This window comes from Rhincodon typus, chromosome 1, assembly GCF_021869965.1.
Source record: "Rhincodon typus isolate 14 chromosome 1, sRhiTyp1.1, whole genome shotgun sequence".
Lineage (NCBI taxonomy): Eukaryota > Metazoa > Chordata > Chondrichthyes > Orectolobiformes > Rhincodontidae > Rhincodon > Rhincodon typus.
The window spans coordinates 38091253-38118225 of record NC_063332.1 but is presented as its reverse complement, the minus strand read 5'-3'; the positions used below and the strand labels follow the sequence as shown (position 1 = coordinate 38118225).

Here is a 26973-nt window from a genome sequence, read left to right as displayed (position 1 = left end):
TGGCCTGCTGTGTTCATCCAGCTCTACACCTTGTTATCTCAGTACTATTTCTAATATGTTTTGATGCACGGATCCAAATAGACTTCTTTAAATCTTGTAATCTGTTTTTAAAATGGCAACTAATAGCAAATATGTAAATTATTCAGGATTAACTTAATTTCCATATGCATGGCACAAAATGAGAGAACGAGTAAAGATTTTTTTACAGTGAGCACAGTACGTGATAGTTTGTGCTTGTTCAACAATCATGAATACTTTGGCCTGTCTGCAGCAATAAGTCTCTCCAGTCAATGGTTTGGAGAAAGAGGCATCAAAACAGCAGAAAAACGATGTCTTAAGTTCTTTGAAGGCATAGAAGGTGAATGTTTAGGAACTGCCTGTTTGAAGGATAGGGATTCAATGTCAAACTTGGAATCAGGCTATTAGTTCTGAAGCAATATGCATGGTTATGGGAATGTGTTTAGACTGTTGAATTCAGGAAGGTATTTTCTCTTTTAACATTGGGTGGATGGTACCCACTGCAGCTAGCACACTGGGTCCGAAGTCAAAATGTTAAGAAAACAAATATGATTTGTTTCAGGCACTCCACAGTTCATTGCACCACTGACATAGAGATATTGTCTTCAAGCACACATCTAGCATACATTAAAGCAACAGCAGCCTGTGGAAGCAGCTAAAGTGCCACATCCATTTGTGCATCTCGGGGCAGTTCCTTACATTTCATCAATTGTAAGGTGTTATACCAAACAATGGTCCCAAAATGGTTTAATGTTGTAGGTTGAGTTAGGCTTCATCCAATCTGCTGTTACCACCCCGCTCTGTGTATAAAACAAGAAATCCAGTTCCAGATCCTAATCAGGTCAGATATATCATATCTGGCTCCAGTTAGTATTATATTCAAGAGAAACAGAATTCAAAATTCAGAATCGGCAAGAAGTTAAATTAAGGCCACAGCCACAGGTGATTATCTAGAACAGGATCCATCTTGTTCAGGGCCATGAAAGATGGAAAGCATTCATTTTCCTATGAAGTAATGGGAAAACTCCAACTAGGCGACAGGAAGTAGGAATCTACCACTTTGATTGTAAAAATGGTGGTAAAACCTCAGCAAACAGCACAGGGACACATACTTTGATTTGATTTTGTTTGATTATTATTGTCACATGTATCAAGATACAGAGAAAAGTATTGTTTTGTGTGTTAACCAGACAAATCATACCTTACATGAGTACATCAGAGTAATTAGTATTACAGCTACAGAGAAGGTACAAAGAAAGAACAACTCCAATATATGAGAGGTCCGTTCATAAGTCTGATAACAGCGGAGAAGAAGCTGTTCTTGAATCTGTTGATAAATGCTTTCAAACTTTTGTATCTTCTGCCTGATGGAAGAGGGTGGAAGGGAGTATAATTGGGGTGGGAGGGATTATCTTGTCCGAATTCCCGAGGCAGGTGGGAAGTAGAGACGGAGTTGATGGAAGAAAGGATGATTTTCATGATGGACTGGCCTACGTTCACAACTCTCTGTAATTTCTTGTGGTCTTGGACAGAGGAGTTGCCAAACCAAGCTGTGATGCATCCGGATAGGATGCTTTTCTATGGTGCATCTATATAAATTGATAAGAGTCATTGTGGACATGCTGAATTCCCTTAGCCTTCTGAGGAAATAAAGGCGTTGATGTGCGTACTTGACTGTAACGTCAACATGGATGGACCAGGATAGATTGTTGGTGATATTCACTCTGAGGAACTTGAAGCTCTCAACCATCTCCACCTTAGGACCATTGGTACAGAAAGGGGGCTGTCTTCCACTCCACTTCCTGAAGTCGATGACCAGCTCCTTCATTTTGCTGACTTTGAGAGAGAGATTGTTGTCTTTATACCATGCTGCTAAGCTGTCTATCTCCTTCCTGTACTCTGTCTTGTCATTGTTTAAGATCGGATCCACTACAGTGGTGTCATCATCAAATTTGTAGATGGAGTTAGAATTGAATTTGTCCACACAGTTGTGAATACATAAGGAGTATAGTAGGGGGTTGAGTAAACAGCCTTATGGGGCACCGGTGTTGAGGTTTATTGTGGAGGAGGTGTAGTCACCTGTCCTGACTGGTTGTAGTCTGTGGGTCAGGAAGTTGAGGATCCAGTCACAGAAGTGGGAGCAGAGTCTTGAGCCTCAGAGTTTGGAGATGAGTTTGATTGGAATTTTCATGTTAAAGGCAGAGCTAAAGTCAATAAGTAGAAGTCTGACATAGGTGTCCTTGTTATCCAGATGCTCAATGAAGTGTAGGGCCAGGGAGATGGTACCTGCTGTGGACCTATTATGATGGTAGGCAAATTACAGTGGATCAAGGCAATCTGGGAAGCATTCAAAACAGTCCACAATGATGGATGTCACAGTCATCATGGCACATTGCCTGATTTTTCTTTGGCACCAGGATGAGAGTGGTTTTCTTGAAGCAGGTGGGAACCTCACATTGGAGTAAGGAGAGGTTAAAGGTGTCTGCAACACTCCCGTCAGCTGGTCTGCACAGGATCTGAGTGCATGGCTGTGGTCTGCATTCAGGCCAGTCGCTTTAAATGGGTTCACCCTCAAGAAGGCAGATCAAATGTTTGCGACAGTGACAAAGGGTACAGGTGCATCCGAGACTGTTGGGGCAGGTGACATCATTCCACTTTTCTTCTGTTCAAAACGAGCATAGAATGCATTGAGCTCATTGGGCAAGAATGTATTATTGTTAGCAATTCTACCCAACTTTGAAATTTCAAGGACCGCAACTTCCCCCTCTAGTGATCACAAATGCCCTCAACCACACCTCTTGCATTTCCCACACTTCTGCCCTCAAACTCCTTCCTCCCAACAAAATAAGGACAGAGTTCCCCTGGTCCTCACATACTTCCCCACCAACCTCTACATGCAGCGTATCATTCTCCACCACTTCCGCCACCTGCAGTCCAACCCCACGACCAAAGAGATATTTCCCTCCCCACCCCTGTTTGCCTTTCATAGGGATCGCTCACTCCGCGACTCCCTCATCTGCTCTACACTCCCCACTAACAACACCACCCCCAGCACCTTTCCCTGCAACCGCAGGAGGTGCTACATCTGTCCCTACACCTCCCCCTCACCTCCGTCCAAGGCCCCAGACAATCCTTCTAAATCCGACAGGGGTTCACCTGTACATCCTCCAACCTGGTCTACTGTATCCGTTGCTCCTAATTTGGTCTCCCCTACATTGGAGAGATCAAACACAGACTCGGTGACCGATTTGCGGAGCATCTGCTCTCCGTACGCTACAATCAACAACACCTTCCGGCTTTTTAACTCCCCTTCCCACTCCCTTGGTGACATGTCCAGCCTGGGCCTCCTCCAGTATCGCAATAATGCCACACGTAAACTGGACAAACAACAGCTTATGTTCCACCTTGGCAGCTTACAGCCCAATGGCCTCAATATAGAATTCACACATTTCAAAATCTCCCCATCCCCGACCTCATGCTATATCCAACCCTCGCTCTCATCCCCACCTCCTTGACCTGACACAACCTGTCCATCTTCTTTCCCACCTACCCGCCCCACCCTTCCCATGACCTACCTCCACTACTCCCTACCTGCATCCAGATATCACCATCCCACCTCCCTTCCTCCAGCCCCACCCCTTCCCTCTATTTATTTCCGAGCTCCCTTCCTCCTCCACAATCCCGATGAAGGGCATGAACCCGAAATATCGACTTCCCTGCACCTCTGATGCTGCCTAACCTGCTGTGTTCCTCCAACTAGTGTTTTGTGTCCAGTGACCCTTCTTCAAAACTGATTGTAGCTAGGAAAATGGTGGTACATATGCTGAAGATAGGGTGAGGGGAGTGGGATGGAGGTGGTAAGGGAAATAAAAATAACAGGCGGAAATGAAGCCCAAAAAGAGAGAAAAACAGTTGGGCGGACAAAGGAATGGGTAAAGGTCGGCCTGGGAGAATGAAGTGCTGCTAACAGGCACTGTTAGAGGCTGACAATAGGTTAGTTATGGTAGCAGCCCATGCAATGACAAGGTCTGGTGTCTGGGAGTTGGGTTAAGAACATTTAAGAAGGCGCTCAGGCCCTAAAATTATTGAATTCCATATTGACTCTTGAAGGTTGCAGGATTCCCAAGGGGAAAATGAGGTGTCGTTCTTCCATCTTGTGCTGAGCTTCACTGGAGCAATGCAGCAAGCCCGAGGCAGTGATTTTGACCAGGGAACACCATGTGCTGAAGTGGCAGGCAACCAGAAGCTCAAGGCCATTTGTTTAGCCTGCTTTTTCGATTTTACAGTGAACAGCCAGATTTCCAGACCTAGGGAATTCGAGCAGCTGAAGTGAGATGAAGCCATCTTTAGGAAGAAGATAATATTGACATACCACTGCTTCCCTTCACCAGTTATCAAAGCTCCCTCTTATCAGAAGATCGTCCCACCATAGCTTAGGGATCAGACACGCCCATCCAAAACTTAGGCAACAGGAAGCTCAGGCTCATTTTTGTGAAGAGAGCGTAGGTGTCCTGCAAAACAGTCAGTCTGTGGTTTTTCTCCCCAGTGTAGAGGAGATCAGATTGTGAGCAGCAAATACTGTAGACTAGATTGAATTAAGTGCAGGTGAATCTCTGCTTCATTTGGAAGATGTGTCTGTGGTCTTGGCTAGTAAGGAGGGAGGAAGTAAACAGACAGGAGTTGCACCTTCAGGGGTTCCATGGGAAGGTACTGTGAGACTGTGGGGATAAGTTGGGAGTGGAGGAGGCGTGGGCCAAGCAGCAATGTTGATCATTACCATAAATTCAGCCAAATTGCATTTCAGCATGAGCAGGACATCCTTATTCACTGAACAGACTGACTGTTCATCCAGTGTTTATGACTCATCTCAAAGCAAAAATGATTTCTGACTTGTAACCTGATTCTCTGCTTCTGAAATGGACCTGCATGTCCTCTGATCCACCAAACCTAATCTAACTGATAGAGTCTATTCAGATAGACACAGCTTAATCTCTTTTTTTCTTTCAATCAAATCTCTGAGCACCTAAAATAACAAAAGGGGGTTTGCTAATCCTGATAGCTTTAGGTGGGATCTTTTGGTGCTTTTAGGTGTCTTGCTCACTTTTTGAAAAGATGGTGAGAAACCCAAGTTCATTTTTTAATGAAAGATCTGCCTTTCCTCCACCCAGTAGATCAAGGAACAAGGTGCTGTTTGTGGGGTGGGGTTTCTGGGATTGGGGTCATGGGAAGAGGGGAGCAGGGATTTTTAACCATGGTGTGTGGTGCTCATTAGCTATTCCCCTACTTATGCTCAATAAAATAGTGCAGATCAAGGGACCAGGCCTCCCCAGACAAGCAGCAGCTGCCCTAGGCTAGTTTAGTGGTCAAGTAGGCCAGGTCTTCTTTGTTGCATCTAAAGTTGACATAACTGTTACAGTTTTCCCAATTGTTATTTCAAGTACATTAATAGGAATTATCTTATTCTCATTAACGGTCAGATTGGATCTTAAGCAATCCCTAAATAATAATTATATTGACCACTTATGTCTTCACTTAGCAATGGGGCAGAGTGGTTGGACCTGGGATCTTCCAGACTAGAATTTAATCTCACAAGGTGGAAGGTGGGCAGTTTAAACCTTTTATAAACTTGAAGCCTAGTTCTAAGATGAAAGGACAGGATTCATAATTTCAAACAAGTCTTAAAGTTTTAGTGCTTAATATTTTGAAGAAAAGGTTTGAATTTATAAAGTATCCTGCGTCACCTCAAGATGTCGCAGATCAGTGGGTTGTAATATTGGGAAATAAAACAACATTAATTGTTTGTATTTCTTCCAGACTGTAGGCTGTGATTATGAAATAGAATCCAATGCAGTTGAAGATCGATGTGGGGTATGTCATGGGAATGGCTCTTCCTGTCAGACTGTAAAGAAGACATTTGAAGAGAGTGAAGGATTAGGTAAGAATTTTCTTTATGAACTTAGCTCTTGGTTTAGTAACAAGCAAGTTCCTCATGTCCTGACAAATGTCCCACTTTGATTGTGTGGCAGAGCTTGGAGAATTCTTGTCCTGCTGGTATTTATTGCTGGTGAGGGTAATGCAATGTGCATTGTATTATTTCCTAAATTACAGCAATTACTGCACTTAAAAAGTGCTTCATTAGCTGTAAAGTACTTTGGAAGGTTGTGAAAGGCACAACACAAATGCAAGTCTATCTTGATTATTGTCATTGGCAAATTGTACATGTTTTTTCTGCTGAATGAAGAATTTTATCAGAAAAAGCTCTTGCATCATTTTTAGGTTATCTTCAATGAAGGTGTAGGATCTAAATATCAGCAATGAATCCATGCCTTGTTTGAAACCAGTATGCAAAGATACCCAGATAATTTCTCTAAAGCTGCTGAATTTTTTTCCTTCTGTTCCCAGCTACACAGTGCCTGGGAGATTATGTTCACTCACATGACAACCTTGATCCATATGACATGCATTGTGGTGGATTTTGCAAAAGGATGCTTTTTAGTGCAGAAAATGCCATTTGCTTCCAATTAATCTCCTGAAGTACGACTTCAAAATATTTATTACAGAATTAAGGAGTTTTTAATGCCACCTCATTAATCAGGTTTCTTATTTATTCATGGGATGTGGGAAATTGAACCAGCATTTATTGCCTATTTTTGGTTGCTCTTGAGAAGGTGGTAGCGAGTTGCCTTCTTGAACCACTGCAATTCATACAATAGGTAATAGTCATAGAGATGTACAGCACAGAAACAGACTCTTCAGTCCAACTCATCCATGTCAACTAGATATCCTAAATTAATCTAGTCCCATTTGCCAGCATTTGGTTCGTATCCCTCTAAACCCTCCCTATTCATATACCCATCCAGATGCCTTTTAAATATTGTCATTATACCAGCCTTCACCACTTCCTCTAGCAGCTCAGTCCATTAATGCACCACCCTCTGTGTGAGAAAATTACCCTTTAGATCCCTTTCACATCTTTCCCCTCTTACCGTAAACCTATGCCCTCTAGTTTTGGACTCCTGTACCGTGGGGGAGAAAACCATGACTATTCACTGTATCAGTGCCCCTCATGATTTTGTACACCACTATAAGGTCACCCCTCAGCCTCTAATGCTCCAGGGAAAATAGCCCCAGTCTCTCCCTATAGCTCAAAGCCTCCAACATCCTTGTAAATCTTTTCTGCACCCTTTCAAATTTCATAACATCCTTCCTAGAGCAGGGAGACCAGAACTGAATACAGTATTCCAAAAGTGGACTAACAAATACAGCCACAAAATGACGTCCCAACTCCTTTACTCAACACACTGACCAATGAAAGCAAGCATACCAAATGCCTTCTTCACGACCCTGTCCACCTGTGACTCCACTTCCGAGGAGCTAAGAACCTGCACCACGTGTTCTTTTTGTTCGGCCACACCCCCAGGACCTTACCATGAAGTGTGTATAAGTCCTGCCCTGATTTGCCTTTCCAAAATGCAGCACCCCACATTTATCTAAATTAAACTCCATCTGCCAATCCTCAGCCCACCAGCCCATCTGATCAAGGTCTTGTTGTACTTTGAGATGATTTCCTTCACTGTCCAGTACACCTGCAATCTTGGTGTCCTCTGCAAATTTACTAACCGTACCTCCTATGTACACATTATTCATCACCCTGTCTACTGTCCACCTTTCTATCTCACCCTGCCTCCCCCCAAGCCCCGTCCCTGATTGGCTCTCTGAACTCCAACGATTACAGCCCGCCAGCATCAAGAGCCAGGGAAAGGGGAAGAAATGTTGTGATCGCTATTGCCTGATAAATCCTCCCTAGCCCCGTTCTGGCTGTGCACGCCACGCTGGCTCCACCTCCTGCTCTGGGAAAAGGTATGGATCATGGTAAGGAATCCTTCCAACCTCCAAAACCCCCTCCTATTCCCCTTGACACCAACATTGGGCTCAGTTAATGCTGACAATGAAGAGGAGTCTCCATCCCCCACCCCTACAAATGCTCAACCTTCAAATTGCAGCCCATAGAAGTCTTGAGCCCTTTGCAAATTGACAAAAACCCTGATATTTGTTGTTTTTTTTTTTGTCAATACACCCCCATCTGATCACATAAGAGCTGCCAAACCACCTCCTGTGGGTAAATGTCAGTCAGAGGTTCCAGGATTTTACCCCAGTAACGCTGCAGGAATGGCAATATATTTCCATTTCAGGATGAGATTCCCTCTTATTCTTCTAAACTTTAATGAATATAGTCTTACCGATCCAATCTCTCTTGTTATGCCAGCCTTGCCATCACAGGAATCAGGTAAACTTTCCTTGTACTCCCTTTATAGCCAGAACACGTAAGGTGACCAAAACTGCACACAACATTCCAAATGTGGTCTCACCAAGGCCCTTTACAATAGCAGCAAGACTTCCCTTCTGTGTAATCAAATCCTCTTGTTATGAAAGCCAGTGTACCATACGCCCTGTTCACTGCCTGCTGCATACAAAGGACAAAGAGAAGTATGGCACAGGAATAGGCCCTTCGGCCCTCCAAGCCTGTGCCGATCATCATGCACTGACTAAACCAAAAAACAAAATTTCTGCCCTTATTAGGTCCGTATCCCTCTATTCCCTCCCCATTCATGTAACAATCAGATGCCTCTTAAATGTCACCGACGTGCCTGCTTCCACCACCTCCTCTGACAGTGCATTCTGGGCTCCGACCACTCTCTGCGTGCAAAACTTTCCTCGGACATTTCCGTTAAACTTTTGCCCTCTCACCTTGAACCTGTGTCCCCTTGTAATTGAAATTTCAACCCTGGGAAAAAGCGTCTAACTACCCACCCTATCAATGCCTCTCATAATTTTGTAGACCGCTATCAGGTCTCCTTTCAGCCGCCATCTTTCCAGTGAAAACAGTTGTCGTCTTTTTAACCTTTCCTCGTAGCCAATGCCGTTAAGACTGGGTAACATTCTCTGCACTCTATCCAAAGCTTCCACTCCTTCTGGTAATGTGGTGACCAAAACTGTACACAATATTCCAAATGTGGCCTAACAAGGGGTTTAATATAGCTGCAGCATGTTTTGCCAACTCTAGTACTCCATGCCCTGGCTGATGAGGGTAAGCATGCCATATGCCATCTTAATCACTTTGACCACTTGTGTTGCCACTTTTAGGGAACTGTGGACCTGCATGCCCAGATCCATCTGAATGTTAGTACTCCTAGGAGTTCTGCCATTTTACAGTATAATTCATACCTAAATTTGATCATCTAAAATGCATCACTTCGCATTTGTCTGGATTAAACTCCATCTGCCATTTCTGTGCCCAAGTTACCAACCTATATCCTGTTGTATCATTTCACAGTTGTCGGCACTATCAGCAACTCCACCAATCTTCGTGTCATCTGCAAACTTACTAATCAGAGCACCCACATTTTCCTCCACATCATTTGTATTTTCAACAAACAACAAAAGACCTGAGACTGATCCCTGTGGAACACCACTGGTTATCGATCTCCATTCTGAAAAACATCCTTCCACTGCTACTGCAAGTGCACTGCAAGTTTATTTCCAGCAACTGGTGTACATGACACACATGTCTTGTTGCCACTCTCCTTTCCTAATCAATCACTATTCAAGTAATAACCTGCCTTCCTTTTTTTGCTATTAAATTGTATGACCTGACATTTATCCACATTATACTTCATGTGCTGTGCATTTTCCCACGCACTCAACTAGTCCAAATCACACTGAAGCATCTGCACATCCTCGTCAAAGCTTACCCTTCCACCCAGCATCGTGTCATCCATATTAGTACACTACCCCCAATAGCATGCGCTTTAATTTTATACACTAATCTCTGATGTGGGATGAATTGAGTGCCTTCTGATAATCTAAGTAAACCACATCCACAAGTTCCCCTTACCAACTCTATGGGTTACAGCATGAAAAAATACGGTAAATTTGTCAAACATGATTTCCCTTTCATAAACCCATACTGACTGTAGGATCCTGTCCCACCTTTCCAAGTACACAGCTATTAAATGTTTTAGAATGAACTCACTACTGATGTCAAGTAACTTGTCTATAATTCCATGTTTTCTCTTGACCTCCTTCATTAAATAGTGGGGTTACATTAGGTGCTGTCCAGTCCATGGGAACTGTTCCAAAATCTATTGAATCTTGAAAGACGGCCATCAATGATTCCACTATTTCTAGACACACTTCCTTATTTCCTCCGGGATGTAGATTATTGGGTCATGGGGATTTACTAGCCTTTAATCTCATCAATTTCTCAAACACCTTTTCCCTAGTCATACTGGTTTCCTTCAGTTCCTCCTTCGCCCTAGACCCTGTGTTCCTCAACATTTTTGGAATGTTCTTTGTGCCTTCCTTTGTAAAGACAGAACCAAAATATATATTTAATTGGTTTGCTATCTCTCCGTTTCCCATTATAACATCTCCTGTTTCTTAAGTTAGAGACCCACCTTTGCCTTCACTAATTCTTTTCTCTTTGCATATCTAAAGAAGCTTTTACAATCAGTTTGTATGTTCTCCACAAGCTTACTCTCATACTCTACTTTATCCCTCTTAATCAATCTTTTTTTTCTCCTTTGCTGAAATATAAACTGCCCCCAATCCTGGAGCTTGCTGTTTTATTTAACATCCCTTCCTTGAATCTGATACTATTGCTAATTTCCCTTGTTAGCCATGGCCAGGCCATCTTTCTCATTTTGTTTTTATGCCGGACAGGAATGCACAATTGTTGGAGTTCCTCCATTCACTCTTTAAATGTTTGCCATTGCCTATTCACCATCATTCCTTTAAGTAACATTGCTCAACTTATCACTGCCAGCCCGTGTCACCTACCATCATAATTTTCTTTATTTAGATTCAGAAGTTTATCTGACAAGACAAATCACAGTTCTCACTGAGATATTCTCAATGTAAGCAAATCAAATTAATTGCAAGATAATTCTAAGAACTGAGGAGATCACTTGTAGAATAGTTATATTCTGTCAGAATTTGCTCTTTCTTTTGGGTACTTGCAAATTTGAGTTAAACATTTTAAGATGGAGTGATGATTCCTGAGATTTGCAAGCTACTTTTATGTTGACAAAGAAGTTGTCTATTTCAATGATTAGTAAAATTAAGATTTAATTAAAAACAAACCTTAGTTTCCCAGCTGGAACATATTGGAATGGGTACTGGAGTTGTTCATTGCAATGGTCTAGTTGGTCGAGGCATCTTTTATCTGCTTTCTTGCAATAAAGAGGCTGTTTTCTGATGTTGGTGTATTAATTGCTTTTATTTGACCATTTCAAGTATTGTACTTGTGAATTGCTAGATTTTGGATAATAAATAGATATTGACAGTTGTAGTATCTTTCCTAATTATTAATTCCATTGGCTTCATGTGGAAAAACTGTAATATGGCTCTATTATCTGTTAGGTACTGTTGCACAAACTCAGGATCAATCCCGACGTATGCTGTAGAACCAGTTTCTGGATGACTTGAAACAGCATCCACGTTACATGTCTTAGAAGATTACTTTCAGCTTATTTTTGTATGCACATTGGAAATGCATTTATTTTTGGGCATAAGGCAGTACCACTGATATCCAAGGAGTTTTAATGTCGTGAAAAGTCATGATAATCAATGAAACATAAGATTACAAATACTGCATATGTGCTTCTACAAGTCCCATTTTTCTGCACTTTTGTTTTATTGTTCGGCACAAAAGAGCAACACACTCTAGAGATGACCTTTCATAATAACATATAGCTGCTTGATACATTCATTTGACATTTCACTGTCCACTGTCATAACAAAAGGTGTTGATGTACCGTTGTTCTCATTTAAAATTCAATGGATTCTTCTACAAAAAGTAGGTGAGATACTTGCATGCTTCCAAGATAAATATTTTTGGGATTAGTTAGGTCAAAATGTGAACACATGATGAATGCTCCCAAAATCCTTCTAGAAAAGAAATTGTATATCGTTAGCACAACAGAATTTCTCAGCATTTTCTACATACACTTGCTACAGTTATGTTTAAGTATACTTCGACTTATTCTCTTCCCCCAAAATGAATATGTTAAGATGTTTCGTATCTTTACTACTTAAATACTACAAGCCGACTTCCCACTGGACCCTGGTCTAACATGCCTTCCTTTTAAGGATTTTTGGCTTTATAATGAGAATTTTAACCCCCACAAGTGTCAGTTTATGTCAGTTGGAAACTTGAAAACAACAAGGAAAAACTAAATATCTACAAAAATCTGAATTGTTTCTTCAATTTTGCTGAGTCACTTTTCCTGATCAAATATTAGTTTTCTTGGAATTTCATGCATGCTGACCTCTTCCTCAATGGTAAATACTGCATAAAGTAGTTTTCAGTATAGATTCAACATAGGTTGAATATAGATTCAGTATTCAATATAGATTTCCATGTCAGTATGAAGAGCATTTTGGGAGGGAAAATTAGGAAATTCTGGAAATACACAGCAGATCATGCAGCGTCCCTGGAGAGAAGCAGAGTTAACCTTTTAGGGAATGGGTCTGAGGAAGAGCCATCGGACCCGAAACGTTAACTCTGTTTTTCCCTTTGCAGATGCTGCCAGACCTGCTGAGCTTTCTCGGGGAAGTTTAAACTCTGTTTCTCTGCACAGATGCTGTCTGACTTTTGAATATTTCCTGAAGTTTCTGTTTTTATTTCAGATTTCCAACATCTGCAGTTTTTTTTTGCCTTAGAACATATGAAAGTACACTCATGTGCCTGCTGCCCTTTTCCTTCTAGGTGGTAGAGATTCTGAATTTAGAAGATGGTTTGAGATCCTTGGAACTAGAAACACAGTCAAACACACCTAGCATGAAAATTAACATCGGAGATAGTAAGAACTGGCGATGCTGGAGTCAGAGCTAACACATGCTGCTTTTATTAAACAGGTTCCTTAGACACTGTTTCTGCTGACTGACTCCCTCTGCCAACACAATTCAATATTGATTTATTTATTGTCACGAATCTTGTTGCAAATAGAGTGAAAAATATTGTATAATGTCGCCACTCCAGGGATTTCAGTACAGCAGATTCAAGTGAACAAAATGTTACATTTTTCCAAATGTTATATGCTGAACTGTAAAGTCACCATAGTCTTTCCAGACCAGACCAGGCTGCTCTCTTGTTAAGGAGAGACAACTGATGATGGTTTAACCTCAGGGTCACCAAACCTCAGCAAGAGAAGAGCCCTTCATGGTAACTTCAGCTGGTGCAGGAATTGAACCCATGATGTTGGCACCACACTGCATTACAAACCAACCACCCTAGTTATACACCACATCTCTCCCTTACTTAGTAAATTTGTGGCATAGCTATTTGAATAAATCAAACTGATGTATGAGGAGAGATTGAGTCAGTTAGGATTGTATTCACTGGAGTTCAGAAAAGTGAAGGGGCGAATCGCATAGAATCCTATAAAACTGTCATAGGACTGAGACAGGTTTGATGCAGGAAGGATGTTCCTAATGGAGGGTGAGTCCAGAACAAGGGATCACAGTCTAAGGATACAGAGTAAGTCATTTAGGACTGAGACGAGGAGAAATTTATTTGCAAGAGAGCGGTGAGCCTGTGGAATTCACTACCACAAAAACCAATTAAGACCAAAAGTTCGTTAACCAGATGGTTTTTTAATCCTGACAATCATTTGACTCTTAGTTCTTAGAATTTTCCTAAAATGACTAGACTCTTAATTCCAGAGTTTTATTGGTAATGCACTCTAAAATCTTGCCAATGACCAAGGTCAGGCTAACTGGCCTTTAATTTTCTGTCTTCTGCCTCCTGCCTTTCTTAAACAGGAAGTTACATTAGCCATTTTCCAGTCCTCTGGTACCTTTAAATGAGACTGATATTTTGAAACTCTTGAGAACTTTCGGTGGGTTAGATTTAGGGTTACTGATGTAAGGAAACGTTTTTGTATTCATTGGTTTGCAGAGAATGGGGCAATCCTGAAGATTATCAAAGAGTTTGACTCCTTTGAAGTTGGCAGATGCTCCTGTTTATATAAGACCATCTATGTCTCATTTGTATGTGTCTGGTTGCTACATCTAAAATTGAGCAGAAAGTTATGTTCAGAGTCATCTGCCTCTATGTTGACTACATTCTCTTGTTCTTTTGCTGTGATATGTATATAGGGTACCCTTTGGTTGACAGTGCTCTTAGTAGTTGCTGTGAGTAACAAATACAAGTTTTACAACAAGCTTTGCACTGCTTTTCTTCTTTTCAGATATTAACGGATGTTGATGGTGCCACTGACTAGGCCAGCAATTACTGTCCATCCCTAATGCCCAAAGGATAGTTAGGAGCCAACCACATTGCTGTAGTCCTGGGGTTACGTGGAGGCCAGACCAGGTAAAGGCAACAGTTTCCTTCCTTGAAGGACATTAGTAAACCAAACGGGTTTATCCTGAATATCAACAATGGTTTCATGGTCACCTTTAGACCATTTTGTATTGAATTCAATTCCCACCACCTACCGTAGCGAGATTCAAACTCATATTCCCAGAACATTTCCTAGGTTTCTGGAATAAGTCTAGAGATAGGATCACTAGGCCATTACCTCCCACTTTAACAGTAGCATGACATTCCATCTGGAGGTGTTGATCAACACAACAGCGGAAATATCATTTGGACAAGTCATAATTTGTTTGAAACTGCTGCTGTTTCTTTGCAGCTAGTTTCCCTGCACATGAGCAATGAACAATGTTTCCAGTCGTTAAACTTGGAGTGTGGTATCACTTTTGTATGATTACTTTCGGCAGTTTCAATTTCAGTAGCTCTGGATTCTGAAAGCGATAGTGATCTTGAGCAAATATAACACAGTGTGGAGCTGGAGGAGCACAGCAGGCCAGGCAGCATCAGAGAAACAGGAAAGTTGATGTTTTGGGTCGGGACCCTTCTTCAGAAAAAATAGAACGTTGGCAGTTCTTACTATCTCTGAGTGATCTTGAGCAGCCCTGGCATGCCTTCGAAACTGAGTGAATCTGTAACATGAAATGTTATCTGTCCAGCATTCAGTACACCCTCTGAAAAGATTCAGACTCCTTGTTTTGCATTAGTCTTGTCATCGGTGTGAGGTTCTTCCAACAAATAAAGAACACCCTGAGATATCTAGTATTAAAAGTGTAATAGATGTTATATTAAAATGACTTCCTCAACTTTTGCTTCTGCTTACAAACAGCTTCCATTGGTACAATTCTGTATGGTGGCTTCAAGTGATTGAAATGTACAACAATGTACTTTCAATACACTATACGCTACAAGTTTTGTCAAAAGAGTGTCGGTGAGTTGATGCATTGCATGTTATGGATAGTACACACTGTTATTGCCGTAAATTTTTAGGGTAGTTATGGGCTGCCAATCAAGCAAGCTTTTCTTTTTCTGCATGAGCAGTGTTGTTGGAGCTGCACCCATCCAGGCAAGTGGAGAGTATTACATCACACCCCTGAGCTTAGAGAGGTTGGAATGGCTCTGTGTAATCAAGAGGTGAGTTTTTACTCACAATTTCCAGCCTCTAATCAGATGTTGTAGCCAAAATATTTATATGGTTGGTCCCATTTAAGTTTCTGGATAAGGGTAACCCCCAGGTGGTTAATGGTGGGAATTTGAATGATAATAATGTATCAGACAACTCTCTCTTGTTAGAGATGGTCATTATGTGACTTAATGCTACTTATCAACCCAAACTTAGTGGGCTATGGACCAAGTGCAGGTAATTGGGATTAATGTAGTTTGGTGTTTGTTGGTTGGCATAGGCACGCAGGCCAAAGAGCCTGTTTCTATGTTGTATGCTGACTCTGTGACAAATTGCTTCGTTAGTTGATGAATTCTGGGCAACAACGATGAAAAAAAAAGCTGCTGAACTTTCAACAAAGTTATGATGGACAATTGAGAGTATCCTTGTCCAAATGGAAGCTTTGGAATCTTACCAACATTATTGGAGTGCACTGCCAGGACACAAAGATTAGGGCCCTGGTGCATCTCCTGTTTCCGGGCCCCTTATCACCACCACCTCTCACATTGTATGTCCTCCCTCACATCAAACTGCTGACCAGAATTGACAATTGTAGCCACAATGGGGTCAAATAGGCATAATTTCATGGCCTTTGTACTCTGTTTTTGTCTCCATACTGGGTAGCCCATGTGTGTCTTACACACACGCACACAAAGAGAGCCAGGCTCACACCATCAGAAAAGAACGAAGGAGAAATCGAAAAGGAAAAGGGCCTTGTGGGGGCTTAACAAAATATAGAAGCTTCACTTTCCCTTCTGCTCCAGCAGCTACTGGCCAAATCTGTAGAAGAGTGAAGAAAAAAACACTAAACATGCCCAAACTGGACAGTGCATGAGGTCAGCAAGAAAGGAAAAACTGAATCTGGTTACCTTCTACTCAGCCAATGAATGCAGCTAGTCACAGAAACAGAAATCATTGGCTGAGTAACCTACCAATCAGGATGGTGTATGTGTCCAATTGGCTACTTTATATACTGATCATAAGACTGATAGGCTACTTAGCTTAGACACCCCTTGTGTTCCTATCATGTTCTTAGCATCATGTGCATCACCCACTCCCCGGCCTTGTTGGAATGAATACTAAAGATAAAAGCAATCTTTTCATTTGGAAAACTCATTTGTATGGAATCATGGTATCAAAGAGAACTCACAGAAATAACAGGAGACATATTTGGCAAGAGACTAGGCAAGCTAATTACTGTATAATAGGACCACAGAAAAGAAAAGTTTCAGAAAGAGGCCATTCCACCCATTGTGTCTATGCTGGCTGATTAAACTAGGCACCCATTCTATTTCACTGTTGAGTACCTGGTCCATAGCTTTGCAGGGTACAGTGTTTTGGGAACGGATCCAGATTCTCTTTAAGTGTGTTGAGGGTTCCTTCTTCAATCAACAAATAGGGCAAAAACAAAGGACAGCCACCACTGTCTGGATGAAAATGCTTTTCCTCATGACCTCTCTAATTCTTCTGTCAATCTGTGCCGCCAGTAATTGACCTCTCCCGAAAAGAAAACAGGTCTTCACTGTCCACCTTATTTATGCCACTCATTATTTTGTACACCTCAAGTAAGTCACTTCTCAGCCTAATCTCTTCTAAGGAATATAAACCAACCCATACAGTCTTTAGAGCACAAATCTTTCACGTAATGTAGTGACTAGAACTGTGCACAAAATTCCAGCTATGGCCTACTCGTTTCTTATATTGCTCAGAATTACATACCTGCCTTTGCATTCAATACTTTCCCCAATGAAGGAAAACATCTATATGCGTTCTCTACCACCATATACCTTCCTGTTCTGTAACGTTTTGGGACCTGTGGACATGTAGTCCAAGGGCTCTCACATCCCCTACCCCTCTGAATGCACTTCTGTTTCCATAAGACCATAAAAAATAACATTAGAAGTAGGCAGTTCAGTCCCTCAAGCCTGCTCCATCATCACTACAACTTTCATGTCCTTTTCCTGTAACCCTGGATTCCCCTGGAAGATTCCAAAAATCTCTCTATCTAAGCCTTCCCAAATACATAATTTCACAATTCTTTGAATTGAATTCCATTCCAGTAGGGGAGGCAATGGCCTACTGATATTATCGCTGGACTATTAATTCAGAGACCCAGGTGATGTTCTGGAGACTTGGTTTCGAATCCTGCCACAGCAGATGGTAGAATTTGAATTCAATAAATACCTGGAATTACAAGTCTAATGATGTCTGTGAATCCATTGCCGATTGTTGGAAAAACTCATTTGGCTCACTAATGTCCTCTAGGGAAGGAAACTACCATCGACATGGTGGCACAGTGGTTAGCACTGCTGCCTCACAGCACCAGGGACCTGGGTTCGATTCCAGCCTCGGGCGACTGTCTGTGTGGAGTTTGCACATTCTCCCCGTGTCTGCGTGGGTTTCCTCCGGGTGCTCTGGTTTCCTCCCACAGTCCAAAGATGTGCAGGTTAGGCGGATTGGCCATGCTAAGTTGCCCGTAGTGTTCAGGGAGGTAGAGGGTGTATATTGGGTGGGTCATAGGGGGATGAATCTGGGTGGGATGCTCTGAGGTTCGGTGTGGACTTGTTGGGCCGAAGGGCCTGTTTCCACACTGTAGGGATTCTAATCCTCAGAGATAGTAGGAACTGCTGATGCTGGAGAATCTGAGATAACAAGGTGTAGAGCTGGATGAACACAGCAGGCCAAGTAGCATCAGAGGAGCAGGAAAGCCGACGTTTCGGGTCTTTCTGAAGAAGGGTCCAGACCCGAAACTACCATCCTCACCTGGTCTGGCCTACATGTGACTCCAGACCCGCAGCAATGTGGTTGGCTCTTAACTGCCCTCTGGGCAATTAGCGATGGTCAATAAATGCTGGCCAGTGATGTCCTCACCCTGTGAATGAATAAAGGGAAATAAATTTGGCATATTCTCACTCATTCAATAAAACTATGATATCACCCTGCAGTTGACAACTATCCTCTTCACCATCAACAATCTCACCAATTTTTATGTTGTCGACAAATTTTCAAATCTTGCTTCCCATATTAAAGTCTAAACCTTCATCTCAAAAACTGTAAGGAATCCAACATAAAACCCTGTGGAATACAATTGGAAAAGACTTTCCATTCACAAAAACATCTGTCAAACTTTGTTTCCTATCGTTAAACCAATTGTGGATCGAATTCATTTTCCCTTTGTTTTTCTTTAACGGGATGAGGGCATCGCTAGCTAGGCAGCATTTATTACCCATCCCTAATTGCCCAGAGGGCAGTTCATTGCTGTGGGTCTGGAGTCATGTGTAGGCCGGACGAGGTAAGGATGGCAGTTTCCTTCTCCAAAGGACATTAGTGAACCAGATGGGTTTTTCCGACAATCGGCAATGGATTCATGGTCATCATTAGATTCTTAATTCCAGATATTTTTAGTGAATTCTAATTCCACCAGCTGCCATGGTGGGATTTGAACCCAGGTCCCCAGAACATTATCTGGGTCTCTAGATTATCAGTCCAGCGATAATACCACTAAGCCATCGCCTCCCCCGAGGGCCTATCTCAAGGGCTTTATTTTTCAGATTATTGCCATGATGGACCTTGTCAAATGCCTCACTAAAATCCACATATATAACATCTATTGCACTCCCCTCATCAAGCCTCATTACTTAGAGTCAGAGATGCATACAACACGGAAACAGACCCCTCGGTCTAAGCCGACTAAATATCCCACCCTTAACTACTCCCATTTGCCTGTGTTTGGTCCACATCCCTCCAAACCTTTCATCTTCATCTACCTGTCCAAATGTCTTTTAAATGTTGTAATTGCACCCATCTCTACCACTTCTTATGACACCCTGTTCCATACACTCACCACCCTCTGTGTGAAAAAGTTGCTCCTCAGTCCTTTTTAAATCCTTCCCCTCCCATCTTAAACCTGTGCCCTCAAGTTTTGGACTCCCCTACTCTGGGAAAAAGACTTTTGCTATTCACCTTATCTATGCCCCTCATGATTTTATAGACCCCTGTAAACTAACCCCTCAACTTCCAGTGCTCCAGGGGAAAACATCCAGTCTATCCAACCTCTTCATATAACTCAAACCTTCAAAAATTCACTTAAGTTAGTAAGACACAATCTTCTCTTAACAAAACACACATCTTTCCAAGTAACAGTTAATTCTGATATTGAATTGAGTAATTTGCCCACCACCAAAGCCGGATTGACCTACCCTTTCTCATTTGGCTGATCACTCTCATCTTTATTGAATAATAGCCCATCGCTCACAAACCACCAAGTCTCTCGTACCTCACCTGTATCTAGTGAGGATTAGAAACCTATCTTCAGAGCATCCAGTATTTTTTCCCTGACTTCCTTTAACAGTCTAGGATACAATTCATCAATCCCTCCAAAACTTCTCTTCCCTTTATTTTCTCATTGGAGCGAAGAAGGATGAGAGGTGACTTGATAGAGGTGTACAAAATGACGAGAGGCATAGATAGAGTGGATAGCCAAAGAATTTTTCCCAGGGTGAAAATGACTATTTTAAGATGAGTGGAGGAAGGTATAGGGGAGATGTCAGAGGTAGGTTCTTTACACAGAGAGTGGTGGGCGTGTGGAATGTGCTGCCGGCGATGGTAGTGGAGTCAGATACATTAAGGACATTTAAGCAACTCTTGGATAGGCACATGGAGGATAGTAAAATGTAGAGTATGCAGGGTAGCTTGATCTTAGTGTAGGATAATAGGTTGGCACAACATCGTGGGCCGAAGGGCCTGTATTGTTCTGTACTGTTCTATGTTCTATGTAGTTTATGCTTATTTTGTCTAGTATTTCACAGACCTCCTCTTTAACTGGAATGTCTAGGGCAATCTCTACTTCATGAAGACGGAAACAAAATACTCGTTTGGACCCTGCCCACATCATCTGCATCTACACAAAGGTTATCGTGTACATTAATAATAGATTTAACCCTTTCCTTACATATCTTCTTGTTCTTAATATATTGATAAAACACCTTTGAATTTTCCTCAGTTCTACTGACCAATATCTTTCTGTAACCTCTCTTTGCTTTCTTAATTTCCTTTTAATTTCATCTCTGTACTTTTTGGACTCCTCTTAGCTTCTGAAATGATTACTTTTTTTTTCAAAACTGTAGAAGAGAATGGATCTGAAAACCTCACATAATTACAAAGGACAAGTTTGAGAGGGATTAAAAATACAGCTGCTGTAACAAAGGGTTGACTGCAGCCTCTGCTTGTTACATTTCTTTAGTTAAGTTTGGATTTACAGGAGTAACAAGCAGAGAAAATCTTGGCTTGGAATGACCAAAAAGCTGCGTGCAAGAGGTGGAATTTTTAAATGAGTCTCATTTGGCGGAAAAATCAAATCTCTGGTCCCAGCTGATCACCAGTCCACCCATTCCAGAACTGACAGAGGCAAGGCAAGAGCAGCTAGGCTGACAATGTGCATATATCCTTAGCAGATATAACATTTTGGGTCTGGTAATTCTTCAGAACTGATTGTAGCTAGGAAAAGGTTGATACATTTGCTGAAGATGGGGTAGGGAGAGGATGGTGACAAAAATAAACAAAGAACAGGTTTAGCCCAGAGAGAGAGAAACACAGTTGGGCAGACAAAGGAATGGATAAAGGTCAGCCTGGGAGAATGAATAGTTGCTAATGGGCACTGTTAGTAGCTGACAATGGGTTGTTTATTGTATCAACCCATGTGATGACAGGGTCTGGTGTGTGAGGGTTGGGGTAAGGACATTGGAGAAGGTGCCAGGCCCAAAAGTTACTAACAGGAACAAAAACAAAGTGCTGGAAAAGCTCATCAGGTCTGGCAGCATCTGTGAATGAAAAAAACGCAGTTAGCATTTTGGGTCTGGTGACCCTTCCTCAGTTAGGGTCACTAGACCTGAAACGTTAACTCTGTTTTTTCTTTCACAGATGTTACCAGACCTGCTGAGCTTTTCCAGCAACTTTATTTTTGTTCCCGATTTACAGTATCCACAGTTCTTTTGGTTCCTAAAATTACTAAACTCCATACTGAGCCTTGAAAGTTGCATGGTCCCAAGTGGAAAATGAGATGTTGTTCTTCCAGCTTGTGCTGAGCTTCACTGGAGAAATGCAACAAGCCCGAGGCAGAGATTTTGGCCAGAGAGCACGGTGTGCTGAAGTGGCAGGCAACCAGAAGCTCAAGGTCATTTGTTTAGTCTGCTTTTCAGATTTTACAGTGAACAGCCAGATTTCCAGACCTAGGGAATTCGAGCTGAAGTGAGATGAAGGAGATAGCAAGAACTGCAGATGTTCTACACTGTATTGAAGTGCAATGAAGCCAGCTTTAGGAAGAAGATAACATCAGCATAGCTCACTTCCCTTCACCAGTTATCAAAGCTCCCTCTCATTAGAAGCATTCTTTTCTGAATTTCCTGCAATTATATATTGAGAAGACTGAGATCGTTGTTTAAGGTCCCCACTGTCATCATCCTCGGTGAAGGAAAAGTCTCGTCACCACTTTAAACATGCACTGTCTATGTTGGAGCTCAGGGACTGACTTTTACTATTTTTAACATGGAAACTCAGAATGTTGCTAAAATTGCCAATTCAAGCCAGGTGGTCTGTGCAACTCCAACACAAGACTACCTGAAGATTCTAAAAAGCTTCTAATTGACTCTCTCTGGATGGGGTCCACCCCCTGGTTGAATGAATATACCAGACAAAACCTATGTGTGGGATTTACATCTGCTATTGTCTGTGAGTTACCCAAAAGCTAAAGTCAAAGTGGACTTCCTGACTTCCTGCCTGCAAGTAACTGTTCAATAAAAAGAACTGAAGAGACAGAACAAATAAGTCCCATTGGTTTGTAATAGCTTCAGACTCCCAAACCATCCTGGTTAGACAATACCAATATTGATCACAAAGCCCAAATTGGTTGGAGATAATGATCTTATCTGCAGACCCAGAAAGAGCGGGATGGTCTGCAGAGAACACAAATGCTGCAGAACAGCAGAAGTGAAACAGAGTGCCACCTTCATAAGTCTGATTCCTTTTCTCTGAAATGTCCATAGTGTAAACTATGCAAATCAAATCCTCAGGGCAGTGGAGTTTTGCTTGAGAAAAAGAACATAGGCCTCAGTAAATGAAGGAGTGAGGTCTGAAGGCAAGGAAAATTTTTAATGATTAACTAAATTATTAGAATGACCAAAATTATTGGCAGTCTGATTGACATATATTATGATATCATTCATGGCAGTGGTACTAGATTGATGAGTAAAGGAGAAGTGACTCATTTTGAAAATTAACACTGAAGTTATCAGGAACAATGATTTCAGCAGAAGGAGGGTAACTTCTTGATAATTCAAATTTTCTAAAATTGCTCATAATACGTTTACCTCTACATAGCATGTTATGTCCTTGAAATATCCTGAAACAGTGTACTCAGTAATTGATTATTTTTGAAGTGCTGTAGCTTTTATTTAGGTTAGCAGTTCATCTGCTCTCAGCTAATATTCCTCTAACCTTGTCAAGGTTATGAGAGCAAATTAATGAGATGAGAAAGAGATGCTTTCAGTCACAAGAGACTGAAGCACAGTAAGAAGCAATCTGAGTGACTAAACTTTCAAAATGAAAGTAATTAGAAGGTGAAATAAAAGTGCAAAAGGATAAAGCAAGGAACAAATAATAAGTCCTGATGAAAATGAATTAAGTAGATATTTGATGCGTAAACTATTGTAAAATTACAGTTTATGGCAGGCAGGTGAAACACTGGTACGTTAAATGGGTACAGTTGTACAGTGATAACACAGTGTGGAGCTGGAGGAACACAGCAGGCCAGGCAGCATCAGAGGAGCAGGAAAGTCGACGTTTCGGGTTGGGACCCTTCTTCAGAAATGGGGGCGGGCGGGGGGTGGGGGAAAGGAGCTGAGAAATGAATAGAGAGAGGAGGGGTGTGGCTGGGGAAAGTAGGTGGGATGGTGATAGGTTAGAGCAGGTAGGCAGTGGTGGGGATTGGTCAGTGAGATGGGAAGAGCGGATAAGTGGGAGAGAGGATGCACAGGTTGTGTCAGGTCAAGGAGGCGGGGATGAGAGGGAGGCTTGGTCATGGGATGAGGCCGGGGGTGGGGAGATTTTTAAACTGGTAAAGTCCACATTGATACCATTGGGCTGCAGGGTTCCCAAGCGAAATATGAGGTGCTGTTCCTGCAACCTTCGGGTGGCATTGTTGTGGCACTGCAGAAGGCCTAGGATGGACATGTCGTCCAAGGAGTGGGAGGGGGGAGTTGAAATGGTTCGCGACTGGGAGGTGCAGTCGTTTGTCGCGAACCGAGTGTAGGTGTTCCACAAAGCAGTCTCCAGGCCTCCGCATCCCAAAACCAGCCCAGCTCATCCCCGCCTCACTAACCTGTCCGTCCATTCCTTCCACCTCAAGCCCCACACCCCCCCACCTACCAGCCTCATCCCGCCTCTTTGACCTGTCCGTCCTCCCTGGACTGACCTATCCCCTCCCTACCTCCCCACCTACACTCATGTTTACTGGCTCCATCCCCGCCTCCTTGACCTGTCCATCTCCTCTCCACCTATCTTCTCCTTTATCCATCTTCCATCCGCTTCACCCTCTCTCTCTATTTATTTCAGAATCCCGTCCCCCTCCCCTATTTCTGAAGAAGGGTCTAGGCCCGAAACGTCAGCTTTCCTGCTCCTCTGATGCTGCTTGGCCTGCTGTGTTCATCCAGCTCTACACCTTGTTATCTCAGATTCTCCAGCATCGGCAGTTCCCACTGTCTCTAAACAGTGAGGATTCTTTAAGTGTAAACACAGGGCATAAAGACTAGTGTGACTGAGATAATAGATGAGGTAAAATCCGATAGCGATAGCTTGTTGGGTGATTTGTGGCATCTGCAGCATGTTGGTGCTGCTGAACACCAGGGTCATCCACGGTGAACACACCTGGAACAACTTTGGATCTGAACTGAGGAACTTTGGATCTGAACTGAGGAACTTTGGATCTGAACTGAGGAGCTGGAGACTGAGTTGCAGACATTGGAATACATCAGTTCCCACCTGCGCAGGGAAACTATAAGTTATAAATTCTGGTTAAGCAGGTGTTATAAACACTCCAACCTATTTCCCACGATCAACTGATGTGCATGGCATGTTTCTATAAAAATTGCATCTCCTTCTCAGTAATTCCTCAGCTTCTTTCTTAACCCTTCAATTAAATTTTTAAGGCTGTTAGTTCTATTGTTCAACAATGACCAGATGCTCTGTTGTCATCTCAGACTTCCAGTTACTTAATGTGCAAAAAAAAACTTGTGAGCTAAAAGTCAAGGGTAAGAGTTTCACAGGCTAGGCAACAGGAGAACATGTTCAGCAAGTCCTGGATTGTATCAACTTTAATGGTTTTAAAGGAACTGCAAATGATTCATGAAGATTCTTAAGTTCTCTTTTCATTCATGTGTTGGCAATTTCTTTTTAAATAGCTATACTGAAGGTTTTTGATTCCCAGTATGATTACTTCAGACAGTCAAGTGATTCTTTTTGATGAATATTTCTGACTGACTATTCCTCTAGTGAGTACTACAAATCCTAATCAGTGCTGACATTCTTTTTTCCTGGCATACATTAGTAACATGAAACATTAAAAAAGTAGACTATTCAACCTCACCATCCTGTTCCATTCGATTTATTTCATGAACGATTTCTCTCTTAACTTTTATCTATTCTGTTTGATATCTTAACCCTTAATGCCCATGCTTAACAACAATCCGTTGGTTGCAGGGCTGAAGGTTTTAACTGTTAACTTCAACAGCTTTTTGGGGGATAGAGTTAGATTTTCACTATCTATTTAACGACAGCCCTGAATGGTCTAACTCTAGCATTATGGTTATGTATCCTTGTTTTCAATTCTATGACCAGCAGAAATAATTCTTCCCTATTCACCCTGTCAAATTCTCAACTCATTTCAAACACTCTCGTTAGCTCACCCCTTAATCGTCTATACTCCAGGGAATACAGACTTCATCTCGAAAACCTGTCCTTATGTTTTAACCTTTTAGCTTCAGTATCATCCTTGTGCTTGTGTGCTGTAGTCCCTGCACGGTTTGAATATCCTTCCTGGAGATATGGGCCCAGAATCAAATCCCATACGCAAGAACTGTCTCACATTTTCACACTTCTATATTCCAGGCCTCTTGAGATAAGGGTCAATATTACATTCATTTTTGTTTAACAATTCCACCAGAGTTCAATGTTGTCTGCTTGGACTCAATAACTTGTTCTATTCATCTATAGTTTCTCATTTAACAAACTTTATTCAGTGCAAAGTAAATATCTATTTCTCTACATTGAATTCCATCTGATATCATTTTACCCACTCATTTAATCTGTCAATGTCTCTTTACAACTCTCTGCTCCCATTTCCATGAACACTGGTGCTGTGCCATTTCGTTCCATCAGCAAACTTTGATATACCACTCTCTATTCTTTCATCCAAGTCATTTCATAAATATGGTGAAAGGGTAAGGTTCAGATTTTCATCTCTGTGGATGCCACTAGTCAAAATGGGCTGGGTTTAATTCACTTCATTAAGCCTTCTGTCAGTTCCTGCTGACAGCAAAGCCTGATTAAGTTGGAGGATGAAGGAGTTTTCACAGAAGAGCTCGCCGTTGCTTTGCGGGATGCCAACTTGTCTCATTAACGGGCTGATCGACAGCATTTATCCCAGAGCCGACCGCAACTTAATGCAAACTCAGGGATTAAACGGGAGTTGCACAGGTTTTCTGCACCTCACAATGGCTACCCACGGTGTGCTGCAGGATGCAGGGTCAGTCCCAATCTGCTGACCTCCATGGAAATTGCCTGGAAAGTTTGAAACTCACCCAAGTATGTCTGAGACCTTCTGCAAAAGTCTCTGACCCTAAATTAGACTTTGGCGGTGCTGATTAACATTCACAAATATTTACCGAGGAAAGTTTAGAAAGAAAAGTCAGGGTTGGACCCCTGGGTAACTGCTCACTTCAAACCTCACACTGAATATCTCCCAACTTTCCTTTTGGCCCATCCTGATTATCCCTTGGCGAATCACATACCCCTGACACCCTGACCATAAGATGTAGGAGCAGGTAGTTTGGCTAATCAAGTCCACTCTGCCACTGAATGAGACTACAGTTGATATGATAATCCTCAACTCCATTTCTCTGCCTTTTCCCCTTACCCCTTGATTTATTTTCATGATTAAAAATCTCCCCATTTTGTGCTTGAACTTGCTCAATGACCCAGCCTCAACAGCCCTCTGTGGTAAAGAATTCCCAAGATTCATCACCCTCTGAGAGAAGAAAGGCCTCCCAATCTCTGACTGCGCACCCTATCAACTGACACTAGGTTGGTGGATGTTGGGTCTTCGTAGTCATTCTTACAGCTAAGAGCATCAGTATTTGGACTCCTT

General features: G+C 42.1%; 1 protein-coding gene across 1 annotated transcript in view; it reads left to right on the top strand.

Moving 5' to 3' along the window:
* LOC109916393 (A disintegrin and metalloproteinase with thrombospondin motifs 12-like) overlaps window positions 1–26973 on the top strand; it is a 465504-nt gene that overhangs the window by 321802 nt on the left and 116729 nt on the right. Inside the window, exon 13 of the mRNA XM_048604457.1 lies at window positions 5833–5953. Within this exon, the coding sequence (XP_048460414.1) occupies window positions 5833–5953 (121 nt within the window). The remainder of the gene's footprint in view (window positions 1–5832; window positions 5954–26973) is intronic.